This window comes from Ovis aries, chromosome 13 (assembly GCF_016772045.2).
Source record: "Ovis aries strain OAR_USU_Benz2616 breed Rambouillet chromosome 13, ARS-UI_Ramb_v3.0, whole genome shotgun sequence".
In the NCBI taxonomy this organism is placed as follows: Eukaryota; Metazoa; Chordata; class Mammalia; order Artiodactyla; family Bovidae; genus Ovis; species Ovis aries.
Genome location: NC_056066.1, coordinates 15040208 through 15066732, shown reverse-complemented (window position 1 = coordinate 15066732; position 26525 = coordinate 15040208). Strand labels below are relative to the sequence as shown.

The window sequence follows — 26525 nt, the reverse complement described above, 5'->3', positions numbered from 1 at the left end:
TTTTCCATCACGTCAACTTCAAGATCATATATCCAAGAAGAGATGTTAAACTGATGACTGGGTATTCAGATCTGAAACTCAAGGGAGAAGTTGAGGGTGGAGATATGAGAATGGGAACTAGCTTTCTTAAGATGAACTTGAGGACGTCTCTTTCCACATCCTCTCTATGAATGAAGAGAGACATGGACAAGGGAGGCCCTGGGAAGCTCAGCACATAGAGTCCAGCAGAGGAGGAAGAACAGGCAGGCAGACTGGGAAAGACCAGCCAGTGAGAGAGGGAGAAACCTGGGAAAGACTGTTGTCCCGGAAACTCAGAACGTTCCTGTTTCATGAAGAATGGAGGCCCGACTTTGAGGGCAGCTGAGAGACCAAATAAGAAAACAGATAAATGGCCACTGGACTTTGCTGGACGGAGGGTGCTGTTGACCTTGATCAGGCCAGTATAGCAGAAAGAAAGGGTTAGAAACCCACCCAGCTGAAACAGGCTGAGGATTGAGTAAGAAAAAGAGTTCTTGTGGCAGATACCACTTTCTAAGCATGTAAAGCCATTTTCCCCCTACCTTGACTTCTTCCTTTCTTCTTAATGGCAGAATATGTCTCCTAACATAAAGGCTGCAAATACCAGAAACCCAATTTCCCCTCCCTAAGAGCTCAGACATGGGCAAGAAAGTCTTCCCTAAAATAGAACACATGGTAAAAAATGCCCTTCTTCACTGGATGTGATCATGTCTCCATGTGATGGCTGGAGCTGTGGCAGTCACATTGTAAACATGAGGCACATCACAACCAAGAGATGCGGAGAATGGCAGAGGAAAAAGAGAGAATATATAAGGTCACCATATTAACTATGGGTTTTCTCAGATTTCTTGAACTATAGCTACAAACTCAAACTGCATTTTCTACCCTGATAAAGCTACAATGCTTTTTATTAAATGGCTTCAACCTGGGATAGATAATAAAAATACTATAAGAGAAAGATTCAAGCAGGAAAAAATTTAGTCATAGGCTATGAATGCCTACTGCTCTCCACCCGGGTGCCCTTTCCCAATAAAATCTCTTGCTTTGTCAGCACATGTGTCTCCTCAGACAATTCATTTCCTAGTGTTAGACAACAGCCCAGTTTCGGGCCCTAGAAGGGGTCTGCCTTCCTGCAACAAATGGAGACTCTGGCAGGACTCTTCTTTGCTGAGACTGACATCCTGACCACTTGGGGTACTCAGGGGCCAGCTTGCCTGCCAATGGACCAGACCCAGCAGCCGCAACTGGGACCCTTTTGTCCCTGGTCTCCTCCTGATGCAGACAACTGGCCAGAGTGCCCCAACTGGCAAGGAACAAGAGACTTTATTGACCCCTCTCCCCTTCCCTCTCTCTTTCCTCTCCTTAACCCTTCCTATCCTTCCCTGTTTTTCTAGTCCCCTGGTCCTGGACACAGGAATCTGGTCGAAGGGCCCTCAGCCTGAGCTGAGGATTGGAGACTGATCACCTCCTCTTGGCAGAGAACTCGAATTCTGGTTCTGGTCTGATTTCTGGTAGGGCCGAGTTCCAGTCCTCCCTTCTCTGGAGGTCCAGGGAAAAGTCCCATAATGCCTGGGTATCTGTAGGTGGCAGGAGACGTCTATAAGGCCACCCTTTTCGTATCCCCTCTCCTGCCTCCTCCCCCTTCTTTCAACCTGGCTTCCTTTCCTCCCTTGAAATCTTTGATGTTAGTACTTGGATCTGAAGTTCTGTGTCTCTATAGGAGGTTTTCTGAGAGACTGTATTCTTGTATTTAAGGGCTTCCCTGGTGGTACAGAGGTTAAAGTGTCTGCCTGCAATGTGGGAGGCCTGGGTTCGATCCCTGGGTCAGGAAGATGCCCTGGAGAAGGAAATGGCAACCCACTCCAGTATTCTTGCCTGGAGAATCCCATGGATGGAAGAGCTTGGTGGGCTACAGTCTACGGGTCACAAACTTTCACTTTCACTTTCATGAATGTAGGGGGTGGGGTGGGATGCACTGTAAAAGATAAGGAGGTGGGGGTTGGGGCAAGGAAAAAGAATACTTCTTACCAACTGCAACTGTGGCCACAGAGTCAGTGTGCAGTATAACTTACAGTGGGTGCTATAAGCAGGAAATTGGGTAGTGTAAGGTTTGGAAAACAATCACTTAAACCAGAGGGCTTGTTTTCTATTGTTAGCCAAACAGTGACTCTGAGAGAGGGGAGCTCTAGGGATTGTAAGGTCTGGGAGTCCCGTGGGGTCCCCTATGGAGAATATCCAACTTTTTTTTTCTTTCCCTAAATCCATTCCGTCAATTTGCCCAGATGACTCTTATTAAACAACAGTTTAGAACTCTTCTTGGATGAATAATAATCAAAGAGAAGAACAGCTCCTCAGACTGGTGTCTAAACCCTTCACATCAAGTGATCTCCAAGTGCCTCTTCTTGTCTCTGCACTCCATCCAACAAGATGGCACCATTTCCTGTCCCCTGCACACCTCCTCTGGGTGATGATGTTCCCTCTGTGTGGGGCACACAGCCCCCTGCACCGCCATATGGTCAGACCTGAGCCATCTGTCCAAGCCCTGCTCAGAAGGTTGACTCACAAGGCTGTCCTTGCTTCTTCCAATTAGAGGTGGTCCATCTCACTTCTGAAATTCCCTGGTACCTTTTGCTTGCTTACATGTCTTTCTACCCTTCTTATGGCATTAAACACTTTCCACCCAGCACCGTGATTATCTCTCCCTGCTATCCTAGACTATGTATCTTAGGAGAAGAGACAGTGATCAGTTTGTTTTCCACCACAGAGCCTATAACCATTCTTTGCATATAAGTAGTGTTCAATGCACCTTTGTTGAATTAATTAATAAATGGTGGCTTTTGTAAATATCAAACTGCAACAGACCTGGGTCCCAGGAAGCTGGGAAAACTGTTCTTTCTTAGGGATAATAAGGAAAATAAGAAATATTCATCAGCTCTAGATTAATTAGTATGAGATTGGTCTGGAACTAGCAGCATTTTCCCCCATATTTCCTTAACCCTGTCCCCACCGGGTGCTGGCAACCAGTTTTCTACTTTCTATGTGTTTGACTTTCAAATTGTTTTATTGTGGCTTTTTTAAAGATTCCACATATAAGTGATATCATGCAGTATTTGTCTTTGTCTGTCTGGCTTATTTCACTTAGCATAATGCCCTCCAAGTCTACCCGTGCTGTCACAAACGGCAGAACTCCTACTTTCTCGTGGGCAAATCATATTCCAGTGAACGTGCATACTGTGACTTCTTTATCCGTTCATCTACTGATAGGCACCTGGGTTGCTTTCACGTCTTGGCTGTTGTGAACATTGCTGCAATGAACATGGGAGTGCAGATATCTTTTTGAAATTCGGTTTTCCTTTCCTTTGGATACTCAGAAGCAGTAATGCTGGATTATGTGGTAGTTCTATTTTTAATGTTTTGAGGATTCTCCATACAATTGTCCATTGTAGCTGCACCAATTTACACTCCCATCAACAGCGCACGAGGATTCCCTTCCTTCACATCCTCACCAAGGCTTGTTAAGTTGTCTTTTGATGAAAGGCATTCTAACCAGTGTGAGGTGATAGCTCATTGTGGTTTTGACTGGCATTTCCTGGATGATTTGTGATGTTGCCCATCTTTTCATGTACCTGTTGGCCATCTGTATGTCTTCTTGGGAAAAATGTCTATTCAGGTCCTCTGCCCATTTTAAAAATCAGACTGTTGAATTTTTTTGCTATTGAGTTGTGTGAGTTCTTTACATGGTTTGGATATTAAACCTTAGAAGACGTGATTTGCAATTATTTCCTCCCATTCTACAGTTTGTCTTTTCACTCTGTTGATCATGTCCTTTGCTTTGCAGAAGCGCCTCTAAGATGCAGACCTGCTCTTGTCTACTTCTGCTTTTGTTGCCTTTGCTTCTCGCGTCTCCAACATTCTTATCTTCTAATTGCTAAAGGTCTTTCAGACGACAGCAACTTAATTGAGGACTATGAGAAATATGAGATTGTCTTACCTACCAAAGCCCCCACAGGGGACCGAACATCTAACTGAAAACCCATGGTGCATACATGGTGAGCTGAGCCGCCAGATATTTCTTTAATTCTCTTTGTCTCCACCTTTTCCCTGCACTGCTACCTGATCAGTGACACTCCTGACTGAGAAATCTGGTCAATCAGAGTTCAGCCTTGCCCTTCCACTATATGAAACATGCTGAGTTCAAATTTCAGATAATAAAGACCTATAACTGAAGATCAAAATTTCATAAGTGAAACTGCCATGCCGTGACTTTTGTCTCTGATAGTCACACCAACCAAGTTCTAACTTCTTGGTTCAGTTCAGTTCAGTTCAGTTCAGTCGCTCAGTCGTGTCTGATTCTTTGCGACCCCATGAATCACAGCACGCCAGGCCTCCCTGTCCATCACCAACTCCCGGAGTTCACTCAGACTCACGTCCATCGAGTCTGTGATGCCATCCAACCATCTCATCCTCTGTTGTCCCCTTCTCTTCCTGCCCCCAATCCCTCCCAGCATCAGAGTCTTTTCCAATGAGTCAACTCTTTGCATGCGGTGGCCAAAGTACTGGAGTTTCAGCTTTAGCATCATTCCTTCCAAAGAAATCCCAGGGCTGATCTCCTTTAGAATGGACTGGTTGGATCTCCTTGCAGTCCAAGGGACTCTCAAGAGTCTTCTCCAACACCACAGTTCAAAAGCATCAATTCTTCGGTGCTCAGCCTTCCTCACAGTCCAACTCTCACATCCATACATGACCACAGGAAAACCATAGCCTTGACTAGATGGACCTTAGTCAGCAAAGTAATATCTCTGCTTTTGAATATGCTGTCTAGGTTGGTCATAACTTTCCTTCCAAGGAGTAAGTGTCTTTTTATTTCATGGCTGCAGTCACCATCTGCAGTGATTTTGGAGCCCAAAAAGTAAAGTCTGACACTGTTTCCACTGTTTCCCCATCTATTTCCCATGAAGTGATGGGACCAGATGCCATGATCTTCATTTTCTGAATGTTGAGCTTAAGCCAACTTTTTCACTTTCCTCTTTCACTTTCATCAAGAGGCTTTTTAGTTCCTCTTCACTTTCTGCCATAAGGGTGGTGTCATCTGCATATCTGAGGTTATTGATATTTCTCCTGGCAATCTTGATTCTAGCTTGTGTTTCTTCCAGCCCAGTGTTTCTCATGATGCACTCTGCATAGAAGTTAAATAAGCAAGGTGACGATATACAGCCTTGACGTACTCCTTTTCCTATTTGGAACCAGTCTGTTGTTCCATGTCCAGTTCTAACTGTTGCTTCCTGACCTGCATACCGATTTCTCAGGAGGCAGGTCAGGTGATCTGGTATTCCCATCTCTCTCAGAATTTTCCACAGTTTATTGTGATCCACACAGTCAACTTGTTGGTAGAGAAGCTCAAATGATAATCTGATGGTATATACTGATGTTCTTAGCCTTGGGTGTTAAAAGGCTTAAAAAAAAAATTGTTCCCACTGAATGCTTATGTTTCCAAACCTCCTCTGAGAAAGCACTGAAAAAGATTAAGTTACAAGATTAAAGTAGAAGAAAAGGGACTTCCCTGGCTAGACTCTGTGCTCCCAGTGCAGGGGCCTAGGTTTGATCCCTGGCCAGGGAACAGATCTCATATGCTGCAACTAAGAGATCCCGTACACTGCAATGAAGATCAAAGCTCCCATGTGCCTCAACTAAGACCTGCTGCAGCCAAATAAACAGATAAATATTAAATAAATAAGTCAAATAGAAGAAAAAGACTGTGTATCTTTTAGAACTTTAATCTTTGGCCCCTGCCTCCATTGGTTTCTGCTAAAATCCATTAAAAATAGTTATCTTATTTATGTATTTAATTATTGTAAGCTTCATTTACCAATCCTTCATGTTTTTCAAAGAGCATCCTGACTTCTGGGTGTTGAGCTTTAAAAACTGCTCATGAATCTCTACTGGCATCTTCAAGATGCTCCTATTAGGGTCTATTAAATAGCTTTATTTTCTATTCTGTTTAGTTTATGTTGAGAAACAGTAGATTATGTTTAAGGAATTAAAAAGCTCTCTCTTTTCCAAAAACAGCCACTAATATTGCAAGTTCAGAGTAAAACCTCTGTTAATAAACACTTTGTTGACACCTTCACTCTGCTATCCATAATAAAGTTATTCCTCTGTATAGGCATCCTTTATACTTAAACTCCAGTTTATCATAACTAAGTTAGTATCTCCATTCTGCCTGAACAACTGGGGTTTCACCATGATTTAATTAGCCTCTTGAGAAACCTATATGCAGGTCAGGAAGCAACAGTTAAAACTGGACATGGAACAACAGACTGGTTCCAAATAGGAAAAGGAGTACGTCAAGGCTGTATATTGTCACCCTGCTTATTTAACTTCTATGCAGAGTACATCATGAGAAACGCTGGGCTGGAAGAAGCACAAGCTGGAATCAAGATTGCCGGGAGAAATATCAATAACCTCAGATATGCAGATGACACCACCCTTATGGCAGAAAGTGAAGAGGAACTAAAAGCCTCTTGATGAAAGTGAAAGTGGAGAGTGAAAAAGCTGGCTTAAAGTTCAACATTCAGAAAATGAAGATCATGGCATCCGGTCTCATCACGTCATGGGGAATAGATGGGGAAACAGTGGAAACAGTGTCAGACTTTATTTTTTTGGGCTCCAAAATCACTGCAGATGGTGACTGCAGCCATAGAATTAAAAGACGCTTACTCCTTGGAAGGAAAGTTATGACCAACCTAGATGGCATATTGAAAAGTAGAGATATTACTTTGCCAACAAAGGTCCATCTAGTCAAAGCTATGGTTTTTCCAGTAGTCATGTATGGATGTGAGAGTTGGACTATGAAGAAAGCTGAGTGCTGAAGAATTGATGCTTTTGAACTGTGGTGTTGGAGAAGACTCTTGAGAGTCCCTTGGACTGCAAGGAGATCCAACCAGTCCATTCTGAAGGAGATCAGCCCTGGGATTTCTTTGGAAGGAATGATGCTAAAGCTGCAACTCCAATACTTTGGCCACCTCATGCGAAGAGTTGACTCACTGGAAAAGACTCTGATGCTGGGAGGGGTTGGGGGCAGGAGGAGAAGGGGACAACAGAGGATGAGATAGCTGAATGGCATCGCAGACTCAATGGACGTGAGTCTGAGTGAACTCCGGGAGTTGGTGACGGGCAGGGAGGCCTGGCGTGCTGTGATTCATGGGGTCGCAAAGAGTCGGACATGACTGAGCGACCGAACTGAACTGAACTGAACTGTACTGAAGCTAAACACCCTGCACATTAAAAGAGAGCTTGAAAGACATGCTTGTAATGGAGAAAAACAATTGTTCCAATTGCTAAATTGATCTTTGCTACAGCAAAATAAAAGCATGAAGTCTTATGTAAGATTAGAAATGATCCTTTTTAGAGCTCAGGAAACGGACTCATACATTCCTTTTCCAGAACACCTCAAGATTAAGAGGACAGCATGAGTAGAACACGTCGCCAGTTTAAATATTTGTTTTAATCCTGACAAGAACACTGGTTTTAATATTTATAATATGATCACAATGCTTAGTGCATGTTACTCATATAGTCCAATTTTTTCTGATGACATATCATAACTAGGCTTTAATTTCAGCAATGGTAAGAATTCCAAAAGCACATTTAGGTTATCATTAGTGATGAAAGACAAAACCAGGTGTCTGTTCAAGTACCTCGTGCATACACCTCATCTCAACCTCAACCCATTTTTAACAGCCAAGAGAGGACCCACTGCTATACGAGCTGTACATTTCACAGAAGAGTATCAATCAGTGGCCAGCTGTGTAAAGCAATTAAAGTTGAAATATCTCATCTTTGTGCAATTTTTGTAGATGGTCTTTCTGAAAATTTCAAGATAATCAAAGCCAAGGAAACCCAAAACATAAACCTGCTATAAAACGCCACTGTCTTCCTTTCCAGCTACATATCACAAGGTAGCAGGTGCCTGAGTCACAATTCTCCATTTTTCCTAGATGTCACCACTGAAGCACACTTTTATGACTAAAAGGATAAAACCTCCAATGTGTCACATTCCACTAATCATTAGCCGACAAACAGAGTAATGACAGGTGTCTTGTTCTAAATGCGCTAAGGTTTTCCAGGGCTCATTTGCACTATCCCAATGACAAGCTGAAGAAATTTGAAAAAAAAAGGCTAAAAGAGGCTGAGAGTTGAACACCTGATTGAATTCTATAAGACGGTACAAACAAACAAACGCTAGCAGCTGGAAGAGGGGATGCCAAGAGAAGTTTTCATCATCAAATAGTCACACTATTTCGTGTTAACGTGAAGGGAAATAATGGTCAGTGGATAATGTCCTAAACTGCCCCCAGAGAGAGTCAAAAGAATGTCCAGGGCTACATTAGAAGAATAATTGAGAAATAACTGACATATCATTTCTCATGCCCTTGCTGCCATACATTACAATGACTGCATGCTGCAGTTAGAATGAGATTGGTGGTGTGTTTACTCTCAACACGATTCAGTATTGAAGTAACAAAAATTCATGGAAAGAAACAATTAGGCTCATTACTAAAATACCTCCCACAAAACTCAAGAAGTGAGCTGACTCCCTCCATAAACCAGTGACAACCGAAGATTGTTCTCGGTGGATGTGGGAATTGCCACTTGATATTCACAACAGGATGCTAGTTAATAGAATTCAGGGTGTGCACCAGATTTTGCAGACATCTGAGTAATTTTTATCTTCATGATTACAGTTCTGCATGGGTCTTATCTGACAATACAGGGGTGGCCCACCCCTTAGCCGTTCTAGAAAAGTTTAAAAGTCACCCTTCATTTCATTATTCGAGGATTAACTTCTGCACCACAAACACGAGTAGATACACAACTCTCTGTCTCCCAGAAAATGACGAGATGCCAGGTCTTTCACACGGGACTCTTTCCAGACTGAAAGCAGAGGACAATCACACCCGGTGGAGACACCCGCACCAGAACGCACAAACGCTTTTAACCCTGCAAGCTAGCCTTGAGATGGCATCCAAAAAATGAAGACATTCAGTAATTTAAATGTTTGGATCACAGAAAACAGTTTTCTGGCCATAACAGTTATGATCCTATAAGCAAAGATTTTCTTTATGTTAAAAAAAAGCAACCACATGAGCTTATGTCCTGGAACCGACGGCGACGGGTCAGACCTCCCCCGGCTCCCTAGTGCTGTTCATCATCACATTCTGTAGGCTTTTCTATCGCTTCTTCTTGAGATCCTCTACATTTCCTTTTCCAGCACTTCCCAGGCAAAACCCCATGCCCTATTCACTCATTCCCTGAAGGACACCAAGCAGCTTCAAGGACGCAGGCACGATGCTAGGTGCTCTGTGTGACACCCAGAAAATCTCTCTTAGAACACTCCTGCCTCCTTTCTTTCTTTCTTTTCCCTAATAGACAGTGGTAATCATTTCTGACGGCTAGCTGTCTATAACCGGCACGCTGTTAATCATGTCTTCTGTCAAACAGTGACATACCCAAAATACATTAAAGACATCGATCAATTTATATACTGATTTCTTTCCCAGGTGAGACAGTAACTAGTTATTCAAATGATGAGGTGAATTACAAATGCATTTATGCTATCATCAAAACCATGATGCAAGTTCTTCAGGGCAAGCTCAAAATTTTCACAAATCTACAAATCCTTGAAGACCATACCACGAATGGATATCATGGGGAAAAAAAAATCAGTATGTCTAGACTGTCAATACCCATGAATATAACACAGGAGGCAGCATCTTTATGATGGCTGTGGAGAAAATAGCTCCAATGGACCCCTGGGTGTATGTGATATAACTTCCATGGGACAAGAATGACTTCTCTAAGTCACGTACGGACACCACCTTCACTACCTCTTGGTTACATCACTTATCCCCAACTTTTGGCATTTACATGGTGAAGCAGAGGTCTTAAAATCTAACATGAGGAAGAGAAAATGAAGAATACCTCTGCTTCATTCTGCTACAGCTCTTCTGTCAGGGGGCTGTATCAGAACTCACGTACAAAAATAAACAAAGCTCACTGCTCACCTTGGTAGACTTCCAGCTAATTCTGTGGTTGTCTCTCTGGAAGAAAAAGAAGATAAGCATGATTAGCCTATTTTGACAAATTATAAATATGTGTTTAATAAAGCCATAATCTAACGTGCCAAGGCATTCCAGTATCATATAGGTGGTGCAGAGGATACTGTATTTGCAGTGGTTTAGAAACTTAAAATCAACGCATCACATTTCCGATTAATTCCCCTAAGCGTTTCAGTGGTTACTTTCCAAGGAAATTCTACACGCATGCAAGATATCTGCCCCTGCTTTCTGGTGGTTGAGCTTAACTGATTTTAAAGCATTCAACTTTAAAATGTACAACATATGAAAGGAAAATAAGAGGGAAAAGAATCCCAAACCGAATTTTAGATGTTTTCCATTTGAACAAAGCACCTGTTTCTCTTTCCGAGAATCATTTAGGAACAAATTTCTTTGAGTGTGGGTCTCTGTACTGGTCTCTGTTGCCTTAGGTTTATGAAGTAACATGTCCAGCACAGAATCCAGTTCTTTTAACAGCAGATTACTGGGTAGCTCAGTGGTAAAGAATCTGCCTGCAACGCAGGAGACCCAGCTTCAATCCCTGGGTTGGGACGATCCCCTGGAGAAGGAAACAGTAACCCACTCCAGTATTCTTGCCTGGAGAATCCCATGGACAGAGGAGCCCGACAGGCTACGGTCCGTGGGATCACAAGAGTCAGACACGACTTAGCCACTAAACCACCACCACCACTGTTTTTCATTTCTTTCTTATAATGTCCTACCAGGTCAAAGGATTAATCACAGATGCTATGACAATTAAAATGGCACAAATGACAAGTCACTGATGGAAGTTCTGCAGCACATGAGTAAGAACGACCAGAGACACAGTTCAGAGCTAACCTGTTCCGATTACACATCTCATCTTTTGATTACAGACGTGTTCCTGGAAGAAATGGGTGCAAGGAGAAGGAGGAGATGAGGCTTACTGCTGAGATATTCTAAAAGCTGAAGTGGGCTGAACTTGAGACAGAGGGATGCAAAATATAATTCTTAGAATAGTGGTGCATAGTCTTCTTCATGTCATATAATCCCTTTAAGACTCTCATAAGAAGAGATAGTACCTACAAATGCAATGGAATCCTACTCAGCCATAAAAAGAATGAAACTATGTCATTTGCAGCAACATGGACGCAACCAGAGATTAACACACCAAGTGGCTAAATTGGACAGAGAGAGACAAGTACTATATGATGTGACTTATAAATGGAGTCTAAAATATGACACAAGTGAACTTATTTATCTCCAAAACAGAAACAAACTCAAAGACACAGAAAAAAGCTTATGATTACCAAAGGGGAAGGGGTGAGGGGTGATACGTTAGGAGTCTGGGATTAGCAGGCACAGACTACTCTGCATAAAATAGGTGGACAACAAGGTCCTACTGTATAGCACAGGGAGCTATACTCAATATCTTGTAATACACTAGAATAGAAAAGAAAAGAGACTCTCATTAAAGATACAAACACCTGGGGCGGGAGGTGGGAGGGAGGTTCAAGGTGGGGGACAAGTGTATCCCTATGGCTGATTCATGTTGATGGATGGCAGAAACCAACACAACACTGTAAAGCACTTATCCTCCAATTAAATATAAATTTAGAAAAGTTACAAACACCTTATGCAGGAAACAGTAATGATATACACATGACATGCCCATATACACACAACATGGTCTAAAAATTATAATGCTTCATGGACCTCGGAAAGCCAATATGTCAATCCTAGGTTAAGAATCTCACCTTGAAACTTGCATTGTCTTTATATACTCATTTGAATCCAAATAGAGGGCTTCCTCCTAGTTTCTAGAACTCCTTCCCACCTATTGTCTGTGACAGCATCCAGGCACTTTAGGGACAGGCTGGTTCCCATAGAGCCATGCTGCTTTAAAAATATAAGTGATTATAATTTCAGCTCCTATAGAAATGCTCTTTCCCAAATAACCACATACTATTAAAGCTTTGGCCTTCATTGCTATAGAAAATTGGCTTTCGAGAGAATGCTCCACTCCTTCAACAAAACCGCAGTCGAAAGCCTTGTCCACTACATTGTTGAAGGCCTCATACGTATTCATCTCATTTAAGAATTTCATGCCTGCCTGAGAAATTTTTCTTTCAAAACAGAATCTGGAATTGTGGACACCAACCCCTTCCTCCCCCAGCTAAGAAGCACCCCTTCCTCAGTCTTCCTTTATAACATGGTATCACAATAGAAGTATCTTTTAAATTCTATTTTTTAATTTATCATTTCATTAATTACTTGAGACCAAAATAGATGAACACTCAGTCAATGCTTATTAAATTTGTAAGGAAGGAATTAATGAACTTTTCTGACCTACTTGTTGACCTTAAGGGTTAATTTTATATTCAGAACTTGATCAGAGTAACAGCAAGCAGCACCCCAGGGTAAAGTACAATTCCCTTTCCTTTTTTTGCTCCAAGATGATACATGTTTTAATATAATAAGTCCCCCTGTGTGTGCTCAGTCACTCAGTTGTGTCCAACTCTTTGCGACCCCAAGGACTGTCATGTAGCCTGCCAGGCTCCTCTGCCCATGGGATTTCTCAGCAAAAATACTGGAGCGGGTTGTCACTTCCTTCTCCAGGAAGTCCCCGTGGTATCTAATATAACTACATTGGATCTATATTACCACAAATCCATTTAAACCACAGTAGCGGTACTTCTCAATCTGGGCACTATCAGGACATTTCGGGCCAAATGATCCTTCCTTGTGAGGGACTGTCCTGTGCTTTGCGGATGTTCAGCAACATCCCTGGCCCCTTGCCATTGGGTGCCCGTGGCATTCCCCCTCCCAGACTGTGACCATCAAAACGTCTCCAAATGTCCCCTGGGGGCAAAACTGCCCTCAGTGGGGAACCACTGCAGCAGAGCAGCAGAATCCGAATATCTGCAGCTGGCTTCTGCTTCAAAACCTTCCTGGATTAACCAGCAATCTCCATTCTGTTGGAAGAACATGGTGCCTGAGCCCTCTCAGGAGGGCCTGTTCCACTTTGCACCATCACGTAAGTTTGCACGCTTACCAAGAGTACACTGTGCTTGTTCCCCACCTGTTTATGTTAGTGGGACTCATTTTAATCTCGAACTTAACATGATGTAAGGGCTTCCGAGGTGGCGCAGTGGTAAAGGATCTGTCTGCCAGTACGAGAGGCGCAAGAGACCTGGGTTCGATCCCTAGGTCAGGAAGATCCCCTGGAGTGGGACATGGCACTCCCGCTGTACTATTCTTGCCCAGAAAATTCCATGGACAGTGGAGCCTGGCGGGATACAGTCCATGGGGTCGCAAAGAATCGGACATGACAGAGTAACTGGGCACACACAAACATGATGACAGGCACTGAAAGGCTCTTGTTTCTAGGAAAACTGAGCTGGGTTCTTTGGAAAGATTAAAAATGACAAGCAGCTTATCAATGAAAAAATGTTGCCTTCCCTATCACCTGAGAAAGGATGCTGCAGCCATCAAGCCACCACATCACAGCTGCTCTGACCGAGCGTGGGAAACAAACAGGATGCCTACCATCCAGCAGTCAGCGGCTGCAGTCACCTCCATCAGTGTGCCCAGGGGAGACTCACGATGAGGAAGGACGGACACTGGCCACAGATAGCCGAGGTGCACGTCAAAGGAATGATTTCAGCGAGCCCAGACTCCTGCATCTTTCCAAACATAGAGAAGAACTGAATTCCTTAACTTGAGATATCTGGTTTTCTTTAATAGGAACCTTTCAATGTTTTGACTACCTGGTCTTTGTTGCAAAAACTCTGATTTATCCTGGCTTCTCTTTGGAGCAGTTCCTCAGAGCTATCTGAGAGGCTGCATCCTGGGCTTAAGTCTTCAGTTTCATCTGCCAAATGAAACATAATTCTCAACTTTTAGGTTGTACTTTTTTTTTTTTTTCAGTCAACAAGCTTAAGAAAAATTGATGGTAAGTTAGGTCTAGGGGCAAGACAACTATAAATACTGTGGAGAAAAAAGACATGGTTGTCACAAGTTTCTCCAAGTTCTTATTCCTCTTAAGTAAACTAGAAATTCCTAGATGGTGAATTATAGGTGTGATTTACGCACAAAAGACAATGCAGAATTCCATTCAGTACATCCACAGACTCAAGGTGTTTGCCTTGCCTTTACAGCAAAAGACAAATGCTAGGAAAAAGTTATGCTTTCCACACACTTAGTACTAGCAGGGGAAAATTTATCTTTTATATAGCCATGTACTCACATTAGAATTACAGACGTTACTTCATAAGGAATGTAATTTTGGGTGAACATAAATGAATGGGTGAACAGTTTAATTTATGTTACTGACAAAACCTGATGATTCCTCTGGAGCATGTAGCTCCATGATTTAAAGAAAAAAAAAAAGAAAGAACCACTGTATCTGATGGCAGAATGTGGCAAGGACTCGCCAACCAATGACCATTTTTTGAGATCATCAGAACACCAGAGCTTTTAAAATAATAATTTGTTCACTTTTATTCTTTATTTCTAACAAATCATCTGAATTATTCACATTTCATGAATTTATATCTTTTGTAAAGAAACCCTGGAGGAAAATAAAGGTAGCATAATATGCTAAGCATCTTTTATATAATTTTCCTTCATAACCCAATTGAGAGAACCTAAAGAAGATGCCACATGGAAAAATTTTAGGGCAGTAAAGCTCCTCTTATGACACCATAATGGTAGACACATGTTAACGCACATTTGTCCAAGTCCATAGAATGCACAATACTGAACCCTAATGCAAACTATGGACTCTGGTTTCAACGTAGGTCCATTAGTTGTAACAAATGCACCACTGTGGTGGGGGATGTTGATAGTGGAGGGGGCTACGCATGAGTATGGGTGGGGGCATAAGAAAAATCTCTGTATCTTTCCCTCAATTTTGCTATAAACTTAAAACTGCTCTAAAAAAATAAGCTTTTTGAAAATAAGATGCCATAAGGATGATGCTTTTTCAATAAACTTATATAGATCACAATGTCCATTAATAACACTCCTTTCTAAGCATAAATCATCTTCATCAGTAATGTTTATTCAACCAGCATATTCACTGAGCACTGAGGCTATGTTCAGCACAAACTGTGCTGGGTGCTTTCAGTGGCACCAAGAAGAAATAAACCCTGATCCTTCTTTCCAAGTGTTTACACTCCAGTAAAGGACATTATGTAAAGTATTAAGTGGTGAATAGTTTTGAGTTTTCCACTAGTGAAAGCTCTGCTAAGTCAAAGATCGCTTCTTGTTCAAGGTTTTGGATACTCAGTGCCTGGCACCTACCAGACACTCAATAAATAGGCATGCAAGAGAACCATCAATCACTGTCTGCTGACAGGTAATTCCAGTTTCTTAATTTTCTAAAATGTCCATTTTAGTTATAGCAATATTTAGAGTTTAATTGCACTAATTTTCTTTCCTTAGTTGTCATGATCAAGATAATCTAATTTCAAGAAGAGAGTGGAATGCTAAAAACTGAACGAAAACAAAGATGAAAAAGATGACAAAGTGAAGTCATCTGTTCTGAGGAACAGAGCTGTCCTAGGGGCTAAGAAATAGACCAAAATGATGGAGGGCGTTCACTTCTGATAGGTTGATATCCTTGGGCGATTCTTTCTGCCTTATGGGGTTGCTAAGTCCCAGAATGGAATAATAATGCTGCCCTTTGATCTAGAGTTGCTGGATCAATCATCAATGTGAACAAACAGGAAAGCTTTCTGCAAATTTGAAGTTGGGCTATAAATTCCATTTTACCAAAGAGGGGAAAAAGTAAACTAGAAGAGACAAGTATTTTCAAAAGCAGACAAGTGTCTCATGTGTATTTTATAGTTTTTGTAGATTACTTAGCAATTCTTAAAAACGATTTTAATTTTAAACATGTAGAACATTTGCCAGGGTGATGCCAGCTCTTCTTAGCTGTTTGAAATAGCGGTCTTCCTCATCCTCTCCTATCCCATCCCATTCTTGAACTATGCAAACAGTTCTTTTTTTAGGACGTGTTGAAGCAAGAGCTATCTATTTCTGTGCAGCTTGCCAGTTTCCAAAATTAGCTGACAACTATAAAACAGAGGACATGAGAACCCCCCTGTTAATTGTGTGTCAGCATGATAAATATTTTTAAGACTTGGACTGTTTCTCTCCATTGGCACCTCTGATTCTCCCAAAAGTACAAAGACTAAAAAAAAAAAAAAAATGTTAGAATACCTTTTATTTTTATTGCCTGGCCCTGTAAATTATTTAATGTTCTAGTCATAAGAGGTAAGGGTAAAAGTACTACATAAACTAGATTTTATTCTTTTCCTTGTCTGTTTTTTTTTTTGGTCACCCAGTGCTTGGGGCAAACTGTGGGCCTTTAAAGCTGGATCTATTTCCAAATAATACACAGATAAAAAAGATTAGCTTCAAGGCATCATTACAAATTCATATATCAATTTAGAACAGTTCAGTTTTTTTCCTACATGGTGAACCTCAAGTCTGGGAAGTCTAAAACACCTTAGAGATTAAAGTGTCTTCTCTGATAAAGTCAAAGACACTTCTCCTTCCACTCATCCCAACGTTTTTCTTTCTGATAATTTCTCTGAATTTATAATCTCTTTATTTCGGCCCTTCATTTCTTCTCTATCACTTTATCCTTCCTCAGTTTTTACTCCCATAATTAAAATGTGCGTGTGCTTGTGTGTATAAATGCAAGCAATTACTCTTACATGGTGAAACCTACACACATACACACACCACACACTCACACAGCATAACTCACATTATAACTGGGCTCTTATTTAATACCAGCCATTATTCTAGGCCATTTACATGCATTCACTCACTTAACTCATTTAAAAGCCTCATGACGTGGTTACTATGATTCCAACTACAATAGAGATGAGGAAAATGAGACAGGAAAATGCTAAATAGCTTCCTAAGGCCAAACAGCTAGTGATGGACACAGGCACTCTGGCCCCAACGCCCATGCTTGTGGTCACTATGCTCCCTTGCTTGCTCTCAGCATCTGCCGGATCTGATGTATACATACTTTACATCCACTCATTTATTCTGGGTTCTGTGCTAGAACAGAGAACAACCACAAAACATGGCCCCGTTGTTGGAAATTGTACAATCTAGAAGCGGGAGACAGACAAAAAACAAGTAAGCAAACAGATATTTACGACCCCCTTACGTAGGCTTCACCGATGGCTCAGTGGATAAAGAATCTGCCTGCAATGCAGCAAACACAGGAGTAGTGGGTTCAATCCCTGAGACGGGAAGATCCCCTAGAGTAGGAAATGGCAACCCACTCCAGTATTCTTGCCTGGAAAATCCCAGGGACAGAGGAAGCTTGCAGGCTACAGTCCATGAGGTCACAAAGACTCGGATATGACAGCACATGGCATTACGCAGCATATATCATGAAGAAGAACGAGGCAAGGTAGGAGATAGTATCAATACATAATAGTAGGAGTCACAGGGGGGCTATTATTTCCATAGGGGGGCTATTGCTACAGAAAGGAGACTGAATATATGAAGGCATGAAACGCAACGACTTCTACCTCCACCTGCATTTCTTATGTCTATTTCTTTCCTTTGCCCTATTGCATTTCATCTCTCTTTTTTTCCCATCAGTTATTCACTGGTACCCAGTGAATGGAGCAGGCAATATGAGGTAACTTAAAGAAATGATAGTCTGGACCTGTACTTTCTAAATACTGATAAACTAAAAGGGGAGACGAGATCCTCAGAGAAACTCACCCAGTCACTTAGAAAACTGCAGGTTTCGACAAGAGACACTTCATATCGCTAAGAGGCCGGCCAGCCTCTCAAGTCCACTCTGGCGTGGAAGTGAATGAGATATCAGCCGGCAGCATCCACAGAAGTGGTCCCGCCTGCAGAACTGCTTCACAAGAGGTATCACTTCACGCTCCTTCTGCCTCGTCTGTGCTCGCAGGGGTTAAACCCACCATGCCTGAGTTTATAGTCCACCAGGTGGAGTCTCTCTTTACATCACTTAAGTATTTAACTCAGGCTGAGGGCAGCCACCAAGGTGAGATGGGACTTCTGCCCACCAAATCCTCAGGAAACAGAGTCATACAGGGGGTTACTGGGAACTAGCATGTGGGAGCAGGCAGACATGGGATGTGGGTTGCCAGAAGATTGGCTGCATGAAGATTAACTTAATCTAATCACTGATGTATCCAGCCTCCTTCTGAATTGGCACTGTTGTTTAGTTCATTGGTCATGTCCAACTTTTTGCGACCCCATGGACTGTAGCCCGCCAGGCTCCTCTGTCCATGGAATTTCCCAGGCAAGAATACTGGAGCGGGTTGCCATTTCCTTCTCCAGGGGATCTTCCAGACCCAGGGATTGAACCCAAGTCTCCTGCATTAGCAGGCAGGTTCTCTACTGTTGAGGCACCATGGAAGCTCTTTCCTTCTGAATAGGCCAGTCCGACTCAGAGTCCTGGCTAAGATTTGCTTGGGCTGCAGATTTCTTCAGATTATTTTAGTACTCTTCTTATAAAACAGCCACAAATGCGTGCCTCTGGCTCTGCTCTTGTACTCACGGGCCTTAAGAACAAAATCACCCCAGGTTTCTCTTAATCAAATCTGCCTCAGGTACCGTGGCACCTGGACTGTCATCTGTGAGTTGGGTCACTATTCAAACAACACTGCTGCTGTCCCTTCAGTCAGTGGGAGATGGTGTTAAGGGCTTTTGTGTTCTTTTCTTTCAAAAATGTCATCTTGACACTTAGCTCAGGAATGCACTGGAGAGAGAGATGGCTGTCCTGGAGTTTGTTGGTGGAATCAGAAGAAGGAGAATGACATCTCCGCACTCATGGGTTTACCTCTTAATCATTTATGCTCTTTCTGCTCTGTAAATCCAGCACGGTTACATGATATGATCCAGTAAGTACCTGAATCAACCATCCTTCAAACACTCAGCTCCTGCCATGGGGAAGGGTGTTAGCTTACTACACCCTCTAGGTAGTTACTAGGTTACTACAAGACCTCTGCATTTACTTTAATCATTGAGCTGGAAGCTGTACTGCAGTTCATAAGTGAGCTTCATAAGGGAAAATATGCCCCCCCATGTTATTAATTGAAAATAATTTTTTCTTTGATAAGTCAGTTTAAAATGAGGCCCATTGTGCAAAAATAAAAGCCTAATTTTTCTCTCCTAGTTCCCAGAGACATAATATCACCAATAAGTCCTCTTAATGAGAGAAAATCATCCCCACTCCTGATAATTTCTGGATCAAAGAGGGATTTGCAAACACCAGCCTGCATTGTAATGTTTGACTAATGGCCTAATCCATCAACTGACGTGTATGGGTATTGAGTTCATCAGCATTTGTCATTAGCATTTACTTATTAATTTGCTCAACAAATATTTCTACAGCTCCTACTGTGTGCTGGTTTCTATGTGCTGAGGATGGAGCGGGAAATGAATACACATGAACCCCTCCCTCAGAAGGCTGACCACCCAGTAGGGGAGTCATCCTCCAAGACCAAGGCCCACACACAGGGATGCCCACGTGTCAGGAGCAGGGTAAGATTTTATCCATGCCAGCACATGATGAGCCCCTCCTGTGGAGGTTTTTGGAAAACAAATCCAGAGGGACTTCATCAGTGTAACTGCACCAAAGTCCTGCCTGATGAAAAGACTTTAGCAAGAGGAAGGATATTTTGTCTTATAGATGCCGCCCTTCCCAAGAATATAAAATACAAAAGCCCGGCAGTCCAGGGGTTAAGACTCCACACTTCCAATGCAGGAGTGTGGGCTCAATCCCTGGTCAGGGAACTAAGACCCCACATGCTGTGGCCAGAAATAATAAAATGAAACACAAAAGCCACTAGCCAGTCTGAGGTGGATGTGAGAGCTTGCAGGACACTGTGGGCATTCCTGGAATGGGCTCTGGCCTGGGGGAGGGCAGCAGGGGTCCAGAGACACAGGGAAGATGGTGGGGGGAGACAAAGAAGGAGGAGGAGGCTTCTGACAGCCACAGTCAAACTCCACGGGGGATGGAGCTACTTAATGAGAAAGATGGAGAGATGGTTACACCAGCTCTTGAACCCCTGGCTGGAGACTGGCTAGAAGTCCAGCTCCTTCCTCCCCTCTTTACAGACTGGCCCTGCAGGCCCTGCCAGGCACCGGGGGCTGTGAGCCTTCAAGGAGCATAAGCTGGAGCTCAGGCCTCTTGTCCTTGTTTGTTTCCACCCAGCATCCTGAGTGAGGAACAGATGCGCTTCTGTTCAGGGTGCAGAGTGGCCAAAAGGACAGGACCTCAGGTGGCTTTTCTCCGTGCAGACCTGGTGACAACCAGTTGTCAGGAACGGGGTTCACACCAAGGCAATAAATGTTTTTTTTTAATTAATATAATTTAAAATTTTAATTAGAATAAGTAATTTTTTAATGAAAAAAAGACTCCAGAAATTCTGTCAAAGCTTATCCAGCTATGGTGAAAGCTTATAGTAGCCATCCATGGGCACTGAAAAGTAATAAGGGTTGTTCCGATGTGTTTCAGGGGAATCTTGTTTCTTTGTTGGTTTTCTTTCTTTCTTTCTTTCTTTCTTTCTTTTTTTTTTTTTTTACTTTTTAAAACAGTGGACATAATAAATGCATAGTAAAATGCCCCTTTCTCTGGAAGCTAAAGAACCTACTTCTTTTCTCCCCTAGTGTCCAAGGGTGGGTTCATTTTGATTTTCAATCTGCCCTGGTATAGTCCTGGATGAGGAAGTGGATTCCCCATCATCATGCCTCATTTTGCAGACCAGTGAAGTGAGGCTCTAAGAAGTTCAGGGCTTCCCAGGTGGCTCAGCAGTAAAGAATCCACCTGCCAATGCGAAAGGCTTCAGTCCCTGGGTCTGGAAGGTCCCCTGGAGGAGGAAATGGCAGCCCTCTCCAGTATGCTTGCCTGGGAAATGCCATGGACAGAGGAGCCTGGGCAACAGTCCACGGAGTTGCAAAGCGTCGGACACAACTGAGCACAGTCAACTCAGGGACTCCTGCCCGGCCCTTCTGACTATGAAGGGCAGGGAGGTCTGCTCAGACGCAGAATTCCATCTGAGTTCTGAACACAGGGAGGAGTGAGAGGAAAGCTCTCCCATTCACGGGTGCGTCCCCGCTTCTTTGATTTACCCGTCTGAAACGACTCTGAGAGCAGAGGCGTGGTTAGGGTGCTCTAGGTGCGCCAGACGTGTTCCCTCACATCTTCCAGGCCACTTCTTGGATCCTGCTGGGTAAATCACATTTGGTATTCATCACTACCTCTGGAAATTCAAATCTGTGTATTCAATCAGTGGGTCACGTCCAGTTCTCTCCTTCAACAATTGCCATAATGTCTTTTCTGCGGCGATGGAGGTTTTGAACCAACCCCAGATGAAATCTCCAACCTTCAACACATTCACAGATGACAATCATATCTCTACAATTGCTAAAAAATAAAATAAAATAAAACCAACAGGAACGAAATCAGCAGTAAAAGAGCTAAATTACAGATAACAGAATATTCAGAATCTGTACCTCATCTCTTGAATGTGGGTGCACTGTCTGTATGCCAGAATTTCTTTAAGCCACTGGTGATATTCAGTGTATTGCAATCGAGCGCAATTACAGTTAGCTATAATTAAGAACAATTACAGCTTTTATTTCTCTACTTGTTCTTTAAAAGCACATTTGTAATAAAACTTTTTTTTAAAGGTGAAGAATATAATTATATATCCTTATAACGTCTCAAATAATTAGTCTGACTAAAGTTTCTTCTGGAACAATTTTCATTTTAACTGTCAGATCTGCCATTTATAGTCAATGAAACATACTTAAAAAAAAATTCCATCATTAACCTTTTTCACCCCATCTAGCTGTATATGAATTATTGGTACAAATAGAAGGTTTCAGTATTGAAATCTCCAGGGCCTGCTGCAACCTAGAAAACAATTTTCCCTTTTAGCTGTGTATGTATGTCTGTCATTTAATTGGAAAAAAGAGAAAAAGTTAGACTTGTAAAGTATGTTTTCCTGCTCAAGATTTTTGGGAAAAAAATTGCTTGTGTTCGAAAGACTCATTCACTTTTTCTATATGACAGACCACTGTCTTTTTGTTAATTTATTGCATACTTACGCAGTGCCTAAACTATATAGTGCTTAAACTATGCAATGCCCAAACTACGACATCCCTGAATTGTGCCAAATCTGTCTCTTGGCTAGTATGTCATGGAGCACAAGGTCAGTATCAGCCTAATAGAAACAGTGCCTAATTACTATCAGCAAAACATTACCTTCTCGTAAATCTAGACTTCAACTCATATGCACTTTAGCGCTGGCTCTCCTGCTAGACTGTAAAGTTGCACAGGGTACTGTTCATCTCTATCATCAGCACCCAGAATGGACAGTGGTCCTTGGAAAGTGCTCAATAAATCGAATACGTTGAATCAATGAAGATTCAGTTCCTTCCCGTTTATGCAGGGAATGATTGAAAATTAATCACCTGAATGACTTTGATGATAGAAGACAATTAGGTAATACCACTTTGGGAATTAGGGAATATTTTCACCACTTATCTGGTTGAGTTAGCTGTCCTGGGAAATAAATTGTTAGACCAGGTCTGTACACCTGGGAATGACGTGAAGGGAGTTAGAACAGATCATCTTTTAAGGTCCTCTACAACCTTGAGATTATCTAATAGCTCACCAAACTTAGACCAAACATATGGGCAATTACCATAAGCCTAAAACGGGCATGTGCAGTGTGTGAGAGTAAATAGATAGCAATCACATCCACAGGATAGACTGTTAGTATCAAAGATGCTAATACATTGAGCCATGGCTCTTGTTAAAAATTCGCTGAAGGGACTTCCCTGGTGGGCCAGCGGTTAAGAAGCTACTTTGCAATTTAGGGGACGTGGGTTTGATCCCTGGTTGGGGAAGGAAGATCCCACATGCTGGGGAGCAACTCAGTCCATGTGCTGCAGCTACTGAGCCCGCGCACCACAACCAGGGAGATACAACAAAGACCCCACATGACACAACCAAGACCCGACACAGCCAAACACACACACATTTTAAAAATCCCCTCAGTATTAAAGCACTGAAACAGATTTACACTGCAGAGTTTATCATTTACTCTATAGCAGCCAGCAACCACATACTTACTGTGGTTTGATCACTTAGCACTTTATAGAAATTCCATCTTCTATTTTCCTCAAGTGTGAGATACTTATAGGATGCCCATTTTTCAGATAAGAAAACTGAAGCTCAGAGAAGTCAATTTGAACCCAGGCCTGTCCAACTCTACCATAAATGACTTAAAGAAGAAAACCACACAACACATGGCTAATCATGGTCAAAAGACACCAAAAATAAGATGATAATCTGGGCGGATCTCTATAGAAGTCTAATGGCCAGAGTGAGAGAAAGGAATCTAAGAAAAAAGCTCTTCACTTTCTAGTTTTACTAATAGTAATCCATAAGCTTTTATCTTATTGTTCTGAGACAGAGATACTTTCTGTGGAAGAGGTCTGAATGTACTGGAAGTTTTGAGAGCAGCTAAGACATCACACAGTACTTCTCAGGGTCAGGTTTAGGGTTGAAGGTTAAACTACCTGTAGGCATCACAGCAGGCTTCCCTGGTGACTTAGTGGTAAAGAATCCCCCTATGAGGCAGAAGACGCAGGAGATGTGGGTTTGATCCCTGGTTGGGGAAGATCCCCTGGAGGAGGGCAGACAAGTCACTCCAGTATCCTGGCCAGGAGAATCCCATGGACAGAGGAGCCTGGCAGGCAGTCCACAGGGTCACAAAGAGTCGGACACGACCGAAGCAACTGATCATGCACGCACACAGGCATCACAGTGCTGTGTGCAACTGAAACCGTCTACATGCCTACAAATAAGGCCATGGAATAAACTTCCATGTCCACATTGTGGAGTGAACATGGAGCCTTTAGAAAGAATGAGGTAGCCGTGTAAGTTCTAAAATGGACAGAACTCCAAGGCATACTGAAGGATAAAAAGAATAAGCTGCAGAATACACTTTTAATGTGGCTGATGTTGGAGGTGATGGAATTCCAGTGGAGCTATTTCAAATCCTAAAAGATGATGCTGTGAAAGTGCTGCACTCAGTATGCCAGCAAATATGGAAAACTCAGCAGTGGCCACAGGACTGGAAAAGGTCACTTTTCATTCCAATCCCAAAGAAAGGCAATACCAAAGAATGTTCAAACTACCACACACTTGCACTCATCTCATACACTAGCAAAGTAATGCTCAAAATTCTCCAAGCCAGGCTTCAACTGTATGTGAACTGTGAACTTCCAGATGTTCAAGCTAGATTTAGAAAAGGCAAAGGAACCAGAGATCAAACTGCCAACACCTGTTGGATCATCGAAAAAGCAAGATAATTTCAGAAAAACATCTACTTCTGCTTTATTGAGTACACCAAAGACTTAGACTGTGTGGATCATAACAAACTGTGGAAAATTCTGAAAGAGATGGGAAGAGCAGACCACCTTACCTGTCTCCTGAGAAATGTGTTTGCAGGTCAAGAAACAACAGTTAGAACCGGACATGGAACAGCAGACTGGTTCCAAATTGGGAAAGGAGTACATCAAGGCTGTATATTGTCACCCTGCTTATTTAACTTATATGCAGAGTACATCATGCAAAATGCCTGGCTGGATGAAGCACAAGCTGGAATTAAGACTGCACGGAGAAATACCAATAACCTCAGATATGCAGATGACATCACCCTATGGCAGAAAGCGAAGAAGAGCTAAAAAGCCTTTTGATGAAGGTAAAAGAGGAGAGTGAAAAAGCTGGCTTAAAACTCAACATTCAAAAAACTAAGACCACGGCATTCAGTCCCATCACTTCATGGCAAATGGGAAAACAATGGAAACAGTGACAGACTTTATTTTCTCGGGCTCCAAAATCACTGCAGATGGTGACCTGCAGCCATGAAACTAAAAGACACTTGCTCCTTGGAAGAAAAGCTATGACCAACCTAGACAGCATACTAAAAAGCAGAGACATTACTTTATCAACAAAGGTACGTCTAGTCAAAGCTATGGTTTTTCCAGTAGTCATGGATGGATATGAGTTCTGGACTATAAAGAAAGCTGAGAGCCAAAGAATTGATGCTTTTGAACTGTGGTGTTGGAGAAGACTCTTGAGAGTCCCTTGGACTGCAAGGAGATCCAACTAGTCCATCCTAAAGGGAATCAGTCCTGAATATTCATTGGAAGGACTGATGCTGAAGCTGAAACTCCAACACTTTGGCTAGCTGATGAGAAGAAATGACTCATTGGAAAAGACCCTGATGCTGGCAAAGATTGAAAGTAGGAGAAGGGGATGACAGAGGATGAGACTGTTAGATGGCATCACCAACTTGATGGACATGAGTTTGAGCAAGCTCTGGGAGTTGGTGATGGACTGGGAAGCCTGGCATGCTGCAGTCCATGGGTTGGAAACATGACTGAGTGACTGAACTGAACTGAACTGATGTTACAAGCAGAGTGAGACATTCCATGGGTCTGCTGGAGGATGGAAAAGCAGAGAAACAGGCTTGGGAGAATGCACAGGAGGCAGATAAGTATTGGCCTCTGCAGAGAGGGGAGAGTTGGGCATAGAAAAGTTCAGTTCTACACACAAAACGTTTTGTTTAAAAGGGTCGTGCAGCCAACTTGAGGCCCTAATGGTGGGGGTTCCTTTTCTGGGCAGTAGTTCTCTGGGGAGCCAGGGTGCAGGGTCCTCCCAGGTGCACAAGCTGATCCATGCATCTCCAGAAAGGTAGCAGGAGGTGGGCACCACCTGTGCCCCAGGTCCTGGGGAGGGCTGCAGGCCGGTCTGAGAGGGGACGTTTGGGTGTGGACTGGTCTGGGGTGTGGACCAGGCTTGCACACACGACCTGCTCCCACTTGCAACACCTGCCTGTCTGAGAGGGGACACTCACCACTCCCGTCACCACCAGGCCAGGTCCAGCCACACCACCACGGAGCCGTGCATGGCAGAGGGCGAGCACAGGTCTGAGGATGTGCCCTGGAGAAGGGCGTCAAAGAACCCAGGTCGCCCCTCGACAGCTGAGCAGAGGCCCTCCTGCTAGGGGCACCAGGAAGGTCCCTGAGGTCCCTGCGAAGCACACAGATGTAGTCGGGGGAGTCCTGTGGATGCTTCACTACCAGCTTCCGGGGGACCTTGGGGTGAAGAGGGGGGACACCTAGGACCAGAGGGGCCCATTCACAGAAAGGGTTGCTGTTACAAAACCTCCTTTCACTCAGTCAGGCTGGCTTAAAGCATGTAGACAGATTCCTGAAGTGCATGCAAAGCCATTTTTATACATATATATTACATTAATTTTATATGTCCTCAGAAAGCTTTCTTATTTAAAAGAGCCCTTCGGGGACTTTGGG

The 26525-nt window shown here is 42.9% G+C and overlaps 1 protein-coding gene across 8 annotated transcripts in view; it reads right to left on the bottom strand.

Moving 5' to 3' along the window:
• Positions 1–26525, bottom strand: part of CELF2 (CUGBP Elav-like family member 2) — a 555810-nt gene that overhangs the window by 415298 nt on the left and 113987 nt on the right. For all 8 annotated transcript variants that reach the window (XM_042230301.2, XM_060397192.1, XM_060397193.1 and 5 more), the window contains exon 2: positions 10083–10118. In XM_042230301.2, coding sequence (XP_042086235.1) covers positions 10083–10118 — 36 coding nt within the window. The remainder of the gene's footprint in view (positions 1–10082; positions 10119–26525) is intronic.